The sequence below is a fragment of the Embiotoca jacksoni genome, unplaced genomic scaffold (genome assembly GCF_022577435.1).
Source record: "Embiotoca jacksoni isolate LCO1_2020_lvr unplaced genomic scaffold, fEmbJac1.0.p SCAF_14, whole genome shotgun sequence".
Lineage (NCBI taxonomy): Eukaryota > Metazoa > Chordata > Actinopteri > Embiotocidae > Embiotoca > Embiotoca jacksoni.
The window spans coordinates 9986764-10003226 of NW_027185274.1; the positions used below are offsets into that span (position 1 = coordinate 9986764).

At 40.9% G+C, this 16463-nt stretch overlaps 2 protein-coding genes across 5 annotated transcripts in view; both read right to left on the bottom strand.

The window, feature by feature from the left end:
- The window catches only part of LOC138197221 (cilia- and flagella-associated protein 337-like), a 29059-nt gene extending 24545 nt beyond the window's left edge, over positions 1–4514 (bottom strand). The window contains exons 1-2 of the mRNA XM_069147886.1: positions 2723–4514; positions 2168–2476 (exon numbers count right to left, since the gene is read on the bottom strand). Of these exons, the coding sequence (XP_069003987.1) occupies positions 2168–2476; positions 2723–2803 (390 nt within the window). The 5' untranslated portion in view covers positions 2804–4514. The remainder of the gene's footprint in view (positions 1–2167; positions 2477–2722) is intronic.
- Positions 4515–5673: 1159 nt separating this feature from the next.
- On the bottom strand, positions 5674–16046 carry pdcd10a (programmed cell death 10a). 4 transcript variants are annotated; one of them, XM_069147892.1, is made up of 8 exons: positions 15786–16046; positions 13239–13406; positions 11104–11157; positions 10778–10895; positions 9575–9701; positions 8144–8222; positions 7965–8047; positions 5674–7480 (listed from the first exon to the last, which is right to left on the bottom strand). In XM_069147892.1, exons 2-8 carry the CDS (start codon positions 13326–13328, stop codon positions 7399–7401), a joined length of 633 nt encoding a protein of 210 aa, XP_069003993.1. In that variant the 5' UTR covers positions 13329–13406; positions 15786–16046; the 3' UTR covers positions 5674–7398. The 4 variants fall into 4 exon arrangements, with proteins under 4 accessions (XP_069003993.1, XP_069003991.1, XP_069003992.1 ...); XM_069147890.1 differs by having other exon boundaries at positions 13239–13432; positions 15786–16045; XM_069147891.1 differs by lacking the exon at positions 15786–16046 and adding an exon at positions 15475–15768.
- Positions 16047–16463: the final 417 nt, after the last annotated feature.

Sequence of the window (16463 nt, forward strand, 5' to 3'; positions counted from 1 at the left end):
AGAATAAGTCTATTAAACAAGAGCTACTGGCTAAATCTTCCTCTTATTGAACGTAAGTGAATAAAATTGAGCAGGCCACATTCTGTGCAGAAGCCAATAAAACAATAGAGGATTAATGAATTCCACGATTTTATTGGGGAAAAAAGGCCAGAGCGAGGATACAGTAAGAGAATCTTCAATAATACTTTCAGAACAGAAGTCAGTGTTTAGTTGTTCTACCTTGTTTTTCCTTCAGTCAAATAAAGGCTTTGTAAAAATCTCTTGGATTGGCATGCCATGTATTTATCTCTAATTATTCTAATTACCTAATGATGTATAGCTGGTGACTTACTAATACACTGTGTTTCTAGCTATTTTTTAATTGATGTGTCCCAAAGGAAATATTGTCATTTTTGGGAGTCTGTTAATGGCTCTATGTTGCTTTAAAACAGGCGTCAGGCTTGTCTACAAATTCCAGTGAGGATTGACTTGTCCGTGAGGCTGCATTTGTGATAAGGAGTCAAAGTCCTGCTATCTTTTTTTTAAGCTAGCCTGTCCAACTGAAGTCTCACTGAAGCTGTGACTGGTAAATGGGTGAGGCATTCAAATTCTGTTAATCAGCGCAAAGGACTTAAATTTAGCTTTACAATATTACACCGTATTTAATCCATTTGGAAAGACTAATAGAAGAGCGTTTACAAGCCCCAAAAAAATGCCAGTCAGTCAAAACAATATGATCACTCAAAGATGAAGCAAATGATGTGAGGAGCTGTGAAAGAAATGAGTGAATGTAAAAGACCTGAGAGACTTTGGCAAGGACCAAAGAACGGCCAGACAACTGGGTCAAAGCATCTCTAAGACAGCAGGGCTTGTGGGATGCAGAGATGAGTATCTACTTACAGCTGCCCGAGAACGGGACAAACTGGCCACAGGGGGTTGGGAAATACGCTGGAACAAGTCCACTGTACAGCAACTGTGACTCACAATTCACAGGACATCTGATCTGCTGCCAACGGCTCGGTACCAGATACCACAGGTCAGTCCAGAAAGGAGTCAGTGCCGTGGCGGGTTGGAGCCGTGCTGGCGGCAAGTGAAGGACCAACACCATACAAGGCAGCGGGGTGATCAGTGTGTATGTGGAATACCAAAAACTGGGAATTTTAGTGTGAATTATTGCTTCAAGGTTCCAGCAGCATTAATGACTTATTTGGCTCCTTGGCGGCAGACAAACCAGCTGTAAACGTGAACATTGCTTGGCACCCTTTAAAGCTGCCATGGTCTACGTGTTACAAAGGAGTCACTTACATGTTTCGGTAATTCATGACAAAATATTAGCATTAATCCTGGTTCCGTGTTTCTTGCCATCTGGCAAATATGAGTCCAATATTCACTCCGCTTTTTGCTTTGTCTTGGTGTTCGAGTCCTGAGAGAAATATCTGGCTGAGTGTTGCCACATACTCTGCTATGTTCACCAGCTCCTTACTTGGTATTTGAAAGGTAGAATACAAGTGTGAAATGTTTTGTTCAATTGAAAATATCTGCTGTGGAGACAGCACCAAAACACTAAAGCTATGGGCTGTAAAGCCAATAAACTGAAAATCAGGAAAACTTATTCTCTGCGTTTGCGCATTTTCAATTGTTATATTACATATTGGTTTTCACATTTTTTTATTTCGCACATCACTGACAGAGTTGGGGATAGAAATTGGAGTCTTCTAAGCGTCGATAGTCTGTCTGCCTCTGTAAGACTGATATAAGCTATAAAAGGGTCCAAACCTTGCAGCCATTTGGAAAACAACTGACACAACATTCTGACATTTTGACATCCTCAGGATTGAAAGATTAAAATGTTGAGCCTTCACTTTATCCACAGCGGTAGGCACTTTATACCAGCTGCTTCATTTACATATTAATTGATAGATGTTAAGGGAGTCCAGAGCCATTTATCTCAAAAGAGGTGTGCCATTTTGATGAGCAAGACCCTAATACTTCTGAATGTTTCCGTGCACAATGTTTAATAATGTGGAATTCCATCCCGTCAGCAGTTTTGGATAATCCAGTCGGTCAATGTCAAAATGTTTTTTTCAGATAATGTGCCACAGTGGGTCATGTGTTATAGGCAACATGTTCTGACCCTGATAACACGCTCTTCATCTCCTTAGCCTCCTTGTGGTCGGTGACCTTTTACCTTTTGAACAGGGTCTCGATGAGGACAGGACAGGGTGCGAGGTGGCTTCCAGCAAGGCACGCTGATGGTTCTGGTGTTCCTAACTTTATCAGAGAGCTCCAGCAGCAGAAAGGAGCACAGCCCTCCGCAGTCGACACGTCCCTCCTCCTTCACGGCGTCAATGTCCAGAAGGAGGCCGCGGTGCTCCTGAGTGACAACCACACTGTCGAACAGGAGGCCGTACTCTTCCCTGGACCCATGGCCGACTGCCGACCACACCAGATTGATGAATTCAGTTCTGGACAAGGAGCGAGAAGCACCTGAGGAGTCCTGCATGACGATCAACAGGATTATGAGACAGTGCATAGGTGAATGCAGCCTCTTTAGCATTTCAACACCCACCTTTCTTGTTTCTAAAGCATTTCTCATGAGACCCGAGGTGAGGTTTGATGTGATGAAATGAGAGATATTTTATATTGCATGTTATAAACTTCTCAAGGTGTTTCCCATGTGAAATAAAGGTGTTATAATGTGAGGCTTTTAACAAACTGACAAAAAAAAAAATCAAAGACTCACAAGGAAAAGGCTCTGCAACTTTCTATAGTCCTCAGTGTTCATCCTGCTTTCAAGCTGTGCCACCTCCATTCTCGTTCCCATGGTTACAGCTCAGACCTGTCAATCAATGAGCGACACACCGAGGTCAGGGAGGTAAAGTGTGCAAGTTTTGTGCAGAGGAATCCCAGTCAAAGAATAGATTCCCAACACTTCTAGGTGTCACATGATGAATGTCGTGAGCTCCAGTAATCCCTTAGTAACTGTCCATATCCATTTCACATCAGGTTGTTATGTCATCAGAATCATACAGCCGGGTCACAACAGCAGACGTTTTTTTTTTTTTTCAATTAGCCATTTTCAGGCCATCCAAACATATCCGTGTTAGTGTGCAAAGGATTTTTAACAGAAATTTCCCCCAGCTGTCATTCGTAGGTGGGTGAATAGGTCCCCAAATTATGTGTCAGAAATGGTTCAAGGAGGCGGCAGGTTGACAAAGCATGTCAAGTCTGTTATGGTGGTTAGTATGAAGTAAAAAAAAAAAAAAAAGATGTCAGATAGACGACAAGCACAAATAATAGTATGAATAAAAGGTAGGATTTGTTAAACTAGCCTGTGCTGCAATCAAAATAACATTTCAGGTCTAAGAAAAATGAGAGCTGATGAAATGTTTCTTTTTAACAGTCTAAAAAAACACTGCAAAGGGTAGCAGAAGAAAGCAAACATTTCATTTCAGAGTCAAATTCATTGGATGAGGCATCAAACTGAAATGAGATTTAGATGACAGGGTGTGTAATGAAAGCAAAAATCAATGCTTTGGTGCAGCTATTATCTTTTCTTTTTTATATCTGTTACTAACTGCAGTGCAATTTGACTGTAATAGTTTAGCCACGTTTTTAATTACATCTCAGATGACAAGTAGGCGACTGTACCAGTTGTGTTTATGATACAATAAAAATACAACATAAATCAAAAAAGGTGATACCCCAGGGAGGATTTTTCATGTTTTGTTTGTGAGTACGATTACTTTTAATCAACCACATCCTGACTTGTTTTGCAGCGAGCTGCTGGCATCAGTCTGTATGCGACTGCACAGGCGTAGTTCCACCAAATCTGAACACAGAGTAGCACATATTTTGAGCTGATGCACCACCCATATTGCTGTTAGAACGAAGGTAAAACATGTCTACGGCATTTCCTCTCAATGCTACTGTCACAGAGTCAACTACTCTCAATCATAAAAAGAACATGTTAGCAGACATTTACCAGGGTTGACTCTCCTCTTCTTGGATGGCGTCTTCAGGTCCAGTCAAGTCTCTCGAAACTGTCACTGCAGTTTTTCTATCTGCAAACTATTAGTTGTAGTGATACTCTTAAAAAAAAAAAAACACCTCAGTTCCAGGCTGTAACTGCATAAGGACAGGCTCTTGGCCTTCAAGTGTATACACACACTTCAATCAAGCAGATTCTTTATCATAAAGTTCAAATAGTTGAGCTTCACACAGCTTCTCACTTAATAACAAATTCAAACTTACCAAGACAGCCAATTTTGTCCTCTCCGTCCACAATAGGTGTCCTCAGTAAACTGTCCCAGTGTCCATGCTCTGAGATGTCGAAACACCATTTTTTAAAGTATGACATTTCAAACCAATCCTCATCCTCTGGTTGGTCTGTCTTATCCTTTGGAGATTCAGCTTTGTGTCCAGAGGTTTGGTCTTACCCCGTAATGTCTGAGAAGCAATCAACGCCAACAGCCCTGGCTGCAGCACACACACCCACTGAGAGTTAACTAACTGCCCCCAGTAGCCCAGACAGTGGTAACACACACAACACACACACACACACACACACACACACACACACACACACACACACATATACACATATACACACACACACACACACACACACACACACACACACACAATTCTTTCTTTTATTATCCTTCACTCTTAAAGACTCAGGCGAAGTTCCCTGGCAACCAAGTAGTCAAAAAGAGTTGTGTTTGTGCGTCCAGGCACTATTGTCTGTATGTACCACAATGTGTGTGTGTGTGTGTGTGTGTGTGTGTGTGTGTGTGTGTGTGTGTGTGCGTGCGTGCGTGCGTGCGTGCGTGTGTTCTATTCACAGATTAGGCACAGAAGAGAACATAATATGTGAGGTACAATAACTCACACCATCGCTAGAGCAACACAATTCACAAGAACATTAGTATTCCACTGTCACTCATAAAAGTATTCATGCATTGAAACACCTAAAAAATACAGCTGTGAACCTGACTCAAAAATAAACACTGCAAGAGCTTTACAGCACCACTCAAATGCCTTTGAGAGGACATCATGTGGGTCACTCGTAGTTACAAACGCACGCATAACAAAAGAGACGAGACGTTTGGCAATCAAACAAATAGACTGCCAGCATGAATACACACAAAATCTATACATCCAACAAAGATATCATCAGTGTCCTTCCTCTCTGCTGCTTCAGTGACCATGACCAATCCCTGCGTGTGGCTTAATGGTCTGGAATAACTTGAATTAGTTGATTGCAGTGGTCGTCAACAGTGACAGGATCGGAAAATTAGGTCTCAGCAATTTCAATAATAAAGCTTTAAAAATTAACACTATCACAATTGGATTACAGTGGTGCATGTAGGAGCCAGTACAGAGCCCAAAATAGCCCACCACAAATCCACCATGGAAAATCCACTATTATATAGGGAGAAGAATGAAGTTGCTGGAATGGGGGGAAAAAATTGGTACGGATCTTAGCGCTGGGAGGAAAGAGGTGCAGTCGAAGAAGAGAGAATGGAAGAGCAAGTGAGCAGGAATGAAGCACTTTCTTGCAACAATGCAAATCTGAAGAGAGACCCACTTTTGATATTCTTTCTCAGATGTCAGAACTCTTTAATTTGCAGTTTTAAAAAGAAGAGTTTTCAATCTTCATGACTCAAGTCCTCATGTACTCAAGAAATCTTAGGTTTAGGTTTTTTTATTTACATTTGGTTGAAAATGGCATGTTGAACACTGTTATGGAAATGAAAATCAGAAGTACTATTCAGAAAACAGAAAATGATACATTCATAATCGAATACATTGGTATAAACACAGTAAAGGTTAAATCGTGTCTTATTTCAATTTTTCTGTTTCTAATTCCTTGAACTCTGGATGAAAAGTCCAAAGTCAATTTAAGATTGTATTGATTTATAGACATGTCGGCAAGCCTAGCAGAAATGTACTATGGATAACCTTGGTTTTTTTTGTGAAGTGTTTTAACTTCACACCCATTTTCCTTAAACCAAACCTGTTTGTTTATACCGGCATACCAACTTGTTTTCCCGAACACCTTCCAGTGTGAGACTGGAGCAAACGGCACTGAAAGAAAAGCTCGGATGCCAAGCACCCGACATAAACATCTATTGGAGAATTTCTGAAAACTCCTCAAATCAAAGACATGGAAGCTGTCAATGTTTAAAATCTAATCGCAAGCAATGAAATAAAGGAGAATGATTGGGATGTATTTTCCTTTGGTATATAATGTACAGACAACAGTGTCTCGTCACGGGTAAATATTATTTTAGGGGGTCTCAGGGAAAAACAAACTACTGGAAAAAATGTACAGGGGACAAACACATCTCCAGGCATCCCACATAACGTTTCTGTCAGTTCAGAAACTTAAGATCCATTACCTTTTATTAAACCAAAAAAACGTCCTGTTCTGTTATATGGCAGAGGGTATAATGTTAGTACTTAACATAAATCTTTGTGAAGGAAGTCAGCACAGCTGGTGATTACTGATCCCCTGAAAGGGTGGTGCTTATGATGCACTGGGGTGAAGCACGGTAAACACAGTCTCCATTTCTAATTACCAAATGTTTTTGTTTTTTTGCCAGCTCTTCATTTTGTAACATGATTTGAACACATCAGATTTAAGTGAACAATGATGTGTGCTGATAGTTGCAGGTAAATCTGAAATGTTAAGTCGAACGTTTGCAAATCAGTGAACAAATGTCACAATTTCTCTGGATGGAGCTTCTTAAATGTGAGACTCTGTCTGTTTTATATCATTGTAAACTGAATATTTCTGGGTTTGTGACTGTTGGTCAGACAAAATAAAGTATTTGAGGATGACACTGTGGTCTCTGGTAAGATGTGATGGATTTGTTTTAAAGATAAATTAAGATTTCTGGCAGACTAATCAATAATTGAAGTAAGTGTTAGTTGCAGCCTCAGTGGCATTATATTACAAACTACCAAAAGTGTAACTTTTTAAGACTTTTGCAGTTGCCAAACTTTTAAGGACGTGAGAAATAATCACATTTTCCCCACACTTTTTGAAACCTACACAGACTTGAACAGAGAGGGAAATATATAAAGGAATGAAGACATATCGACTTAAGAATCTGATAAAAGAACAACATAAAAGAGAGTTAAAAATCCCGAGCAATTACTGTCAACCTGACTCGCTTTGAAACTCAAACTACCTGATCTCCCCTCAAAGCCACAGAATTATAAATTATACAGCCCAAAATAATAAAATGTCATTACAAATTAGAAAGCCTCATATCCCCTATTCTCTAATAAGAATGTGTATGTGTGTGTGTGTGTGTGTGTGTGTGTGTGTGTGTGTGTGTGTGTGTGTGTGTGTGTGTGTGTGTGTGTGTGTGTGTGTGTGTGTGTGTGTGTCGTCTTCCCGGGCTGCTACACCAGCGTCTTGAAGGCCTGGAGTATCATGTTGGTTTGATGGGTGAGCCGGTTGGCGCTGACAAACACATTTATCACTCTGGAAACAAGCGTGACAGAGACACAAGGACACACGTGTCAATCATACAGCAAAGAAACCATGGCAACAAAATTAGGATTGATCCAGGAAACCCTTTGATCTGGCTGGAATGGAGAATGTCAGGCTTCAGAGAACACAAGCCAGCATGAATCCACAGGAAATGGGTCAAGGGAATTATTCAGCAATGGTGGATTTGACGGAAACGGGCCTGTGATCAAACAACCAGCATTTACATGGTGGTGACAGTGTGTGTGTGTGTGTGTGTGTGTGTGTGTGTGTGTGTGTGTGTGTGTGTGTGTGTGTGTGTGCGTGCGTGCGTGTGCGAGTGTGTGTGTGTATGCTGGCTTGTGCGTGTGTGGACAGCTGTTAAACGTGTTGGTGGCTACGTGTGCATGTGAGGGAGAAAAGGTTGAACAAGTGAGTGCGAGGACAGAAAAGGAAAGAGAAGCCACTAAAACAGAGAACAAACTAGAGGCAGTCATACTTTCCATCTTTGAAGTAGGTTTTGAGGGTGTCACTGAAGCTCTTGGAGTATTTCACAAACTCTTTCTTCTGCTGTTCCAGTGCCTAACCAATAAATAGAGACAGCCTTTCAGCTCCACTTATTTCACAGCAACTGTGTTTGTGTGTAGGCATGTTTTCCTCCTAATGTATCTAACTCACCCGTCTGTTCTGATACTGGTATTTCCTGAAGACGGTATTAACTGTGTCGAGCAGCTCCTTGATGGCACTGGCGATGTCTCTGTGGATGACACGCGCAAGTAAGTGTAGATTTAAAAAAAAAAAAAAAAAAAAAACAATATCTAAAAATCTGTCTGTTTTTTTTTTTTATCAGGCAGTGATCCCCTGAAACTACAATCCTTTGATCCTGCTCGTCATCTCTCACAAACATGCTTTTCACCTTCAACTTTTTCTCCCCTCATATGCACTTGAAATCTGCCGTTTCATAACTTTAATTTCTTAGCATTCCCTTTGAATTGATTTTATTTCTAAGCCCTCCGCTGGGTAAGTAACTTAAGCGGTGACTCACTAAGAGTATTGAATTCGATCAAAATAATGGCAAAGTGGGCCAAGAAGATGAAACATCTCTCACTTTCTCTCCTCGGTGTGTGTGTGTGTGTGTGTGTGTGTGTGTGTGTGTGTGTGTGTGTGTGTGTGTGTGTGTGTGTGTGTGTATGTGTGTGTGTGTGTGTGTGTGTGTGTGTGTGTGTGAGATAGAGAGAGCGAACGAGCGAGAGAGAGGGAGAGAGAGAGAGAGAGAGAGTGTGTGTGTGTGTGTGCGTGTGTGTGTGTGTGTGTGTGTGTGTGTGAGATAGAGAGAGCGAACAAGCGAGAGAGAGAGGGCGAGAGAGGGGGGAGAGAGAGAGAGAGAGAGTGTGTGTGTGTGTGTGTGTGTGGTGTGTGTGTGTGTGTGTGTGCATATTGCAGTGGGCAGGGATATGAAAAGGCACACGGGGACCTCACAGTTTTGCCTTGACTTTTTCACATCTATTCAACAAGACACCTTAAAGACGGCAAAGATGATGACAGTGAAAGGCTGTCGAAAGCTCATTAAATTGAGTCCCCAGCATCAGAAATGAACTCACCTGATTTGAATTCACTTCTTGTGTTGCTACTTAAAATTCTAACAAAAAATGTCTATCGTGACAAAAATTATTTTGAAAATCCATTGAACGTGAAACAACCTCTTGACGTACAAGTGGTTTAACAGAGCACAATAATTACCAGCAGTGAGTCTTTCTTTGACTGTTGTGCTCTCGGCTCTTGTCTTTCCTTTGACTTACCTCGTCCAAAATTCACATTGATTTGTTCAATAACACACACACCACACACACGCGCGCACACACACGCACTGTATCAAAGTTTCATTCTTTGTACTAAACAATCGACTACAAAAGAAAATGCTTTTAATCAGCAGTTGGTTAAAATCCCCATGAGGCATTATTTGGCAGTATTTTTAATTAATTCAAGAATTTTGATTTGAAGGAGAATTTAATCTGACGTCGACTGCGCACGCACACACACACACACACACACACACGCACGCACGCGTGCGCACACACACACACACACACACACACAAAGCTGTCTTACTTGATGGTCTGTAGCAAGCCTACTCTGTCATTGATTTCATCTGGTATGGTGCTGAGGATGTGTTTCAGAGCTCGGGCCCTCTCGTTCAGCTCCTGGAACTCTGGCTCACGCCTGTCAATCATGAACTCTGACAACAGCAAGAGGAAGAGAGAAACACACAACCCGTATTCCTCGGTGATGAGCACGTCAAACACACATGCAAATAGCTACAGGGGACACTGAAAATAGAGCAATTAATCATAGTGGCATGTGTGAAAAACATGTCTACAGTGCAAATGTGAAGAGCGAACACAGGATTGAGTATGTGTGTGTGTGTGTGTGTGTGTGTGTGTGTGTGTGTGTGTGTGTGTGTGTGTGTGTGTGTGTGGATTTGGACACACTTCAAAGTGACAGAATTGAGGTTTTAAAGAGAAGGCAGGGTTAAAGTAGAACCTTTTTTTTTTTTCTTTTTTTTTTCACTTTATTAATCCCCGAGGGGAAATTTCGTCGCTACAGCAGGGGGGCTCTCAGGGGGGAGCTGCTGCAACAGGCTGCCACTAGCACGGCGCCAGGTAACCTGACCTGAGGTGCATGTTTACCTGGGATTTACCATGCAGGAGGTACATTTAAAATTCATCCAAAGAGTGAGTGAGTGAGTGTGAGTGAGTGAGTGAGTGAGTGAGTGAGTGAGTGAGTGAGTGAGTGAGTGAGTGAGTGAGTGAGTGAGTGAGTGTGTGTGTGTGTGTGTGTGTGTGTGTGTGTGTGTGTGTGTGTGTGTGTGTGTGTGTGTGTGAATGTGAATGTGTGTGTGAATGTGTGTGTGAATTCATTACTACCATCAATCACTGTGCTCGGCACAAGGAATTCAATTACAGACAGAAATAAGGGAACATCTGAGAGCAGGAAGAGGAGTTGATTTGTGGGGAAACAGCTCCCCCTAGTGGGCAGCTGGGATAACGTAATATGGACCAGGGCTTCACAGAAACCCAAGTGAAACGGGGTTGGTGATCACTCAAATTCCCCCGCTGGAGGATAGCATGTAGAGAGAAAAAAAACTCTTCGGGAAGTATCTCAACACGAGTTGTAGACCTACGGTTTAATTTGCCTTTGTTATAATTGACAGGCTGTAAATCTCATGCCGTTACTATTGTCTGGCCGTCCTTTGGACATGTTATCTTCCACCCTCCTCCTCCTCTCCGGACGCACCGTCACTGAACCTCCTACCTTCCACATCATCAGCAGCCATGCGAAGCAGAGCCTCACAATAGTTGATTTTCAAGTTCTTCTTCTCCACTATTTTCAGAACAATGTCCTGGGTCAGACCCGGGTTCTCCTTCTCTGCCTTGAGACACACGAAGCACAACAGCTGCATTCAGGAATCACGGTCAGCCTTGGTGTTTTGTTGCAGAAAAACTTAGCTGGAAAGCTATAAAATCTCTGAGCTGTTTGTTCGGATGATTTTGCAACGTAAAAGCATGGGCAGAGTTATCATAAGAAAGTTGGCGGTTCCGTCCATGAGCTGTAAACAAACTAACAAAAGGAAACTTTACCTTTATAAAGGCGGCTCTCAAGGTCTGCGCTGCTGATGAATTGACTTTCTCCAGCTGCGAGTTATAACACAGGGACACACAAATATAAGCCAATAGCAGGAAACGTAACGCATGCATCTTATCTCTTATCACGGCCGCTTGTCTGTCCGGAAATATAATTCTGCAACGGACACATACAAGATAAGGATCCGACCGTATTAAAGACGGACACCGGTACTGTATTGTGAAAGGCTGTGTTGAGTCATCTGTGTTCTCCTTGTAAACAACAGGAGTCTATTCAGTTCCTCTGAGCTGATATTTTGGTGTTAGACAGCTTGTTGCTAGTTGAACTTTAAAGTTCTGCTTGTCAGTTTGCGCACCTTGAAATAAAGCATCCTTTAATGATTAATTACAAACTGATAAGCCTGAGGCGTTTTCCACAAACTCAAACTATTTTTTGCAAGTAGGGGTATGTATGCTAAGTATGTGTATGTGTGTGTGTGTGTGTGTGTGTGTGTGTGTGTGTGTGTGTGTGTGTGTGTGTGTGTGTGTGTGTGTGTGTTCCACATTGATTTACTACATAACTGCAGATGCGGGTTTGAAATTTCTCTGCAGTGTTTGGATTTGGGCCATTTACATTTATAGATCTTTTTTTTTTTCAGAATTCCACTTTTTTTTTTTTTTTTTTGCCCAACTGGTTTTTAATACTAGAAAACACACAAAGTGTAGATGTTCATGTTGTATGATTATACAACATGAACATGAGATCTTCAAGTTAAAGTATAATAAAAACACAAGACACCCAGTGGATGTACAAAACTAAAGACTATGGAAAAAGACTATCCAGAAGCACACTAATATAATCCGTGGCCACGCAGTATCACACCAAAACGTGTAATAACCCTCTCAGGCCACCAGAGGGGAACGTGTCGGTTTCACATTTTGCTTTGTGGAGGCGTGAAAAGTAACAAGCCTCAGATCTAAACACCAAAAACATGGTCAGGTTTAGGAAAATGGTTGGTTAAAATGATTAATTTTATGTAAGCAATGTTATGTGTGTCACATAACTTACGTGATGTGCGATACGCAAGTGGAATACGTTAAGTTACAGTAGCAACTCATTTACGTTACATAAAAAGAAATTCACATTGGTTGTTTCTTTCTCGTGGACCTCCTTTCAACCATTTGCTTAACACATACAGGCAGTCTCATATTTTCACATGTACTTTTGTTCTTCCTCATTAATTAAGTTTCTTTATTTCTATTTTGGCACACCTTGAACCTGATCAGAGTTAACCTCCACCAGCCTTAAACACACACTACAATGTAAAAATGTCCCTTGAGGGATTAATAAAGTATCTATCTGTGTGTCTGTATGTATCTATCTATGTATGTATCTATGTACCTATCTATCTATCTATGTATCTATCTATCTATGTATCTATCTATGTATCCATCTATCTATCTATGTATCTATCTATGTATCTATCTATGTATCCATCTATCTATCTATGTATCTATGTATCTATCTATCTATCTATCTATCTATCTATCTATCTATCTATCTATCTATCTATGTATCTATCTATGTATCCATCTATCTATCTATGTATCTATCTATCTATCTATCTATCTATCTATGTATCTATCTATCTATCTATCTATCTATCTATCTATCTATCTATCTATGTATCTATCTATCTATCTATCTATCTATCTATCTATCTATCTATCTATCTATGTATCTATCTATCTATCTATCTATCTATCTATCTATCTATCTATCTATCTATCTATCTATGTATCTATCTATCTATCTATCTATGTATCTATCTATCTATGTATCTATCTATCTATCTATCTATCTATCTATCTATCTATCTATCTATGTATCTGTCTATCTATCTATCTATCTATCTATGTATCTATGTATCTATCTATCTATCTATCTATCTATCTATCTATCTATCTATCTATCTATCTGTCTGTCTGTCTGTCTGTCTGTCTGTCTGTCTGTCTATCTATGACCTCCACTGAACTGAAAATGTGCCAAAAGTCTCATGCACATTTTCTTCTCATTCAACAAACTTTGTCCTTATTTATTCAGCGTTTATTATAATTTTGTATTAAAGTGAAACCCTGCTTTTTTCTTTTACCTGGCTAAGGACAGGATACATCACGGTGTAGAGAGCCATAGAGACGACTGAGGCGGTGTCTGCTTCATTCTTCATGTCCTCCATGGTCATCCTTGACCAATCAATGGCCCTTTATGCGTGTGCTCGTGCCCTGATGCCAGTTCCACCGCATTCAATCACTGGTGGGGACTGACAGAATGGGAGCAGACGAGGAACTGATGAAGAGGAGAGCGAGACAGGTGAGCAGGCAGGGGGAGATGGATGGTAGTGGATGCAGATGACTGCGTAAGGAATCTACAAAATATATTGTTTGCAATCAAGATAAAAAAAACCAACCCCATAGATGTATTTAAATGTCCTCCTGTTTCATAATCAGGGACAGAAATATAAATTCATAAAATACATTTTAACGATGATTCCTTCGGAGCACTGGTTCTGGCAATTGTCTTCTAATTACTTGCCGTCAAGCCCCGTGTGCACTACTTCAAAAAAAAATGAGCCTTTCAGTCACAGACATGATCATCACCTAACAGTCCCGCTGCCAGAGAGCGCGTACTTTACTGTTCCACCGGGTGCAATGGTGACAAAACTGCAGGAGTCACACCTGAGAAAGAAACCCCCACTCCAAAATGATTGCAGCAGTAAAAATATCACTGTGATAAATATAGAATCTTGGCACACAGGTTTGGATTCGTTCTTCTTTCTACCTCAGCCTCGTCATAAAGAAGCTGTGAATCCTGGCAGTTAAAATAAAGAGAAAAATAGCTTCTTTCATTGGCCTGTGTTCTGCCTCGTTTACTCACACCTCCCGGACCAGTTCCTCCACAGCTAGCGTTCATTATATGACGGCTTTACGGGATCTAATATGACATCATGGTTCATTCTCCTCATCACACAACAAATAGTTTACGGGAGGGCAGGCGCACTCGCTTACATACCAACTCTATTCATGTGCGAGCTGTCCCGAGATTACAATGAGTCACCACCTTCTGATCTGGCGATGACTCAACACTCCTTTTCGAGTGCAACTCAAAGGGATCTTAAGTTTAACAGCCTGCTATTTTGTCCTTTTACACCCCGTGTTACATAAACATTAAGACGGCACTAAATACAATTGTTACATGGTCCTTTTTGTATGAAATAAATCATACTTCAATTCAGCTGAATGCCAATAAATTCACTTTTTTTTTTTAAAAAAACAGCCAGTTTTGGAGGCTGTTTGCAAAGTGCTGCATTATTTTTGGTAGAGCGCTCGCTTTTTCTTTCATAATCCTAGAGGGCTGACAGAAAATAAACATGCAGCCCATTTGAAACAGGGGAACTACATCTACAGGTGAACTTTGTCACATTTCTATACAATTTAAACAAAGTGTTCATGGCCAACCGTTGGAATAGGTTAGCATTAACTAAATACAACAAGATAAATAAACTTTGCATTTTTACGTCGGTTATCAAACAATGACGATGGAAACTAAATAGGAATAACGTGTTAAGAAAGTTTCCTGTCCAGACAAGAACACGGTGATAAATTTGCTCTTGTCGACCCATAAATGATCAGTTAACGTGCAGTGAACCTTCAGCCAATTGTGTAAAGATCTGTTTATCATAGGCTCAAACTTCCTGCATAAAATGGATTAACCTGTGAAAACTAGAAAGAGGCAACAGTAGCATCTGTAAATAAGACACCCTAAATAATAAACCTTTCCCCAGGTGGACATTTCATTAATCATAATGACTGTATTACGTTTAGGGATCTGGTATTGTGGCAACTATAGTTTTCCAGAATAACATAATAGCACTTAATGGACCATTACAATTCTTCCTGAGCCAAATGCGCCCCCCCCCAAAAAAAGTTTTAAAACCAACACACACAGCAGCCGCAATAGCAAACGGTTGACAAAATCACAACCATAGTTTTGTCTGTCTGGCTCACTGCCATCCAGCCGGCCGAGTTTAAAGGCACCATCTCGCTCTCTGACATCAAATCACAGCACATTACACCGGGAAGGTTACGGCCGTAAGTCACCGTGACATCTGGAGGTGGCGATACTGAAACCAAATGATCGTGCTACTTCCTGATGGCTCACACTGAGGCAGTAACTTGTCAGCAGTCTCTTTTCTAAATCCACACAAACACACAAACACGCGTCCCGGCTGGTCTGTCTGGTATCCGGCGATCAGCTGACAGCGACGGCAGGTGATGCGTAACAAAACAAGCCGGTCTCTTTGTTGAAATAAATCAAAACAAAATACTTACCTGCAGTGAAATAGATGCGAACAGGGAGCAGGAAGCAGTGTGCGGATGATAAAGAGGCGGACGACGTTTTTAGAGGAACAATAAATTACCTCTATAGCGCTAACGTGGATTTAGCAGCTTAGAGCAGGTGATCGACTTCCGTCTCAACTAAACCAGCTGTATCGCGAGCTCAGTGTCTGGAGATAATAATAATAATAATAATAATAATAATAATAATAATAATAATAATAATAATAACAATAATAATAATAATAATACAAATTAAAACAAATAACAGCGGTAGAATACGGACAGACACATCCGTTGTTTACCTCTCTTGTTGTGGTTTGCGTCTCAGTCAGGAAGTTTTCTGCCTGACTGAACTGCAGCCTGTAGCCGGCGCTGCCCGGTGGAGTCGCACGAGAGACCGGTTGTAGTTCTTCCTGTGACGCTGCTCCGCGTTCTGTGATCGTAACGGTCACCGGAAGAGACTTCAAATCCCAAACAGGTACAGGTGATGGGCTTCTTCTTTTTTTTTTTTTAACCCCGACGACACTTTCGTTGACAGCGTCGACGGCGAACATTTGAGCTTTGCCCCCACTTTAAGAAAGCGTACAATATATATTTAAAAAAATTAAAAATTAAAAATTAAATGTGTATATTGAAAATGTGTTTCGGGTTAAAGTACCGACAAATAGTGAGCTATTTATCAGAAGCGTGAAGTTAACTGTTGTCATGCAGGTCAAGATAGTTCCCTCCCAAACCCAACGAGCGCCGGTTATCGTAGGACAGTTACGTACAAGTCAAACAGTATGAAGAGTGCAAAGTTTGGTTGTTTTTTTTGTTTTAAATAATCAGCTCGTCTCATTGAACTATGCCAACCATTGTAGCTCGCTATTTATAGGGCCGTTACAAAGCTGCAGCGTGCACAAATCGAGGCAGGTGAAACAAAATACGTTGAGTATTTGGGTGGTACAACTCAATACATCTGTGACACACTTTAGGGGACT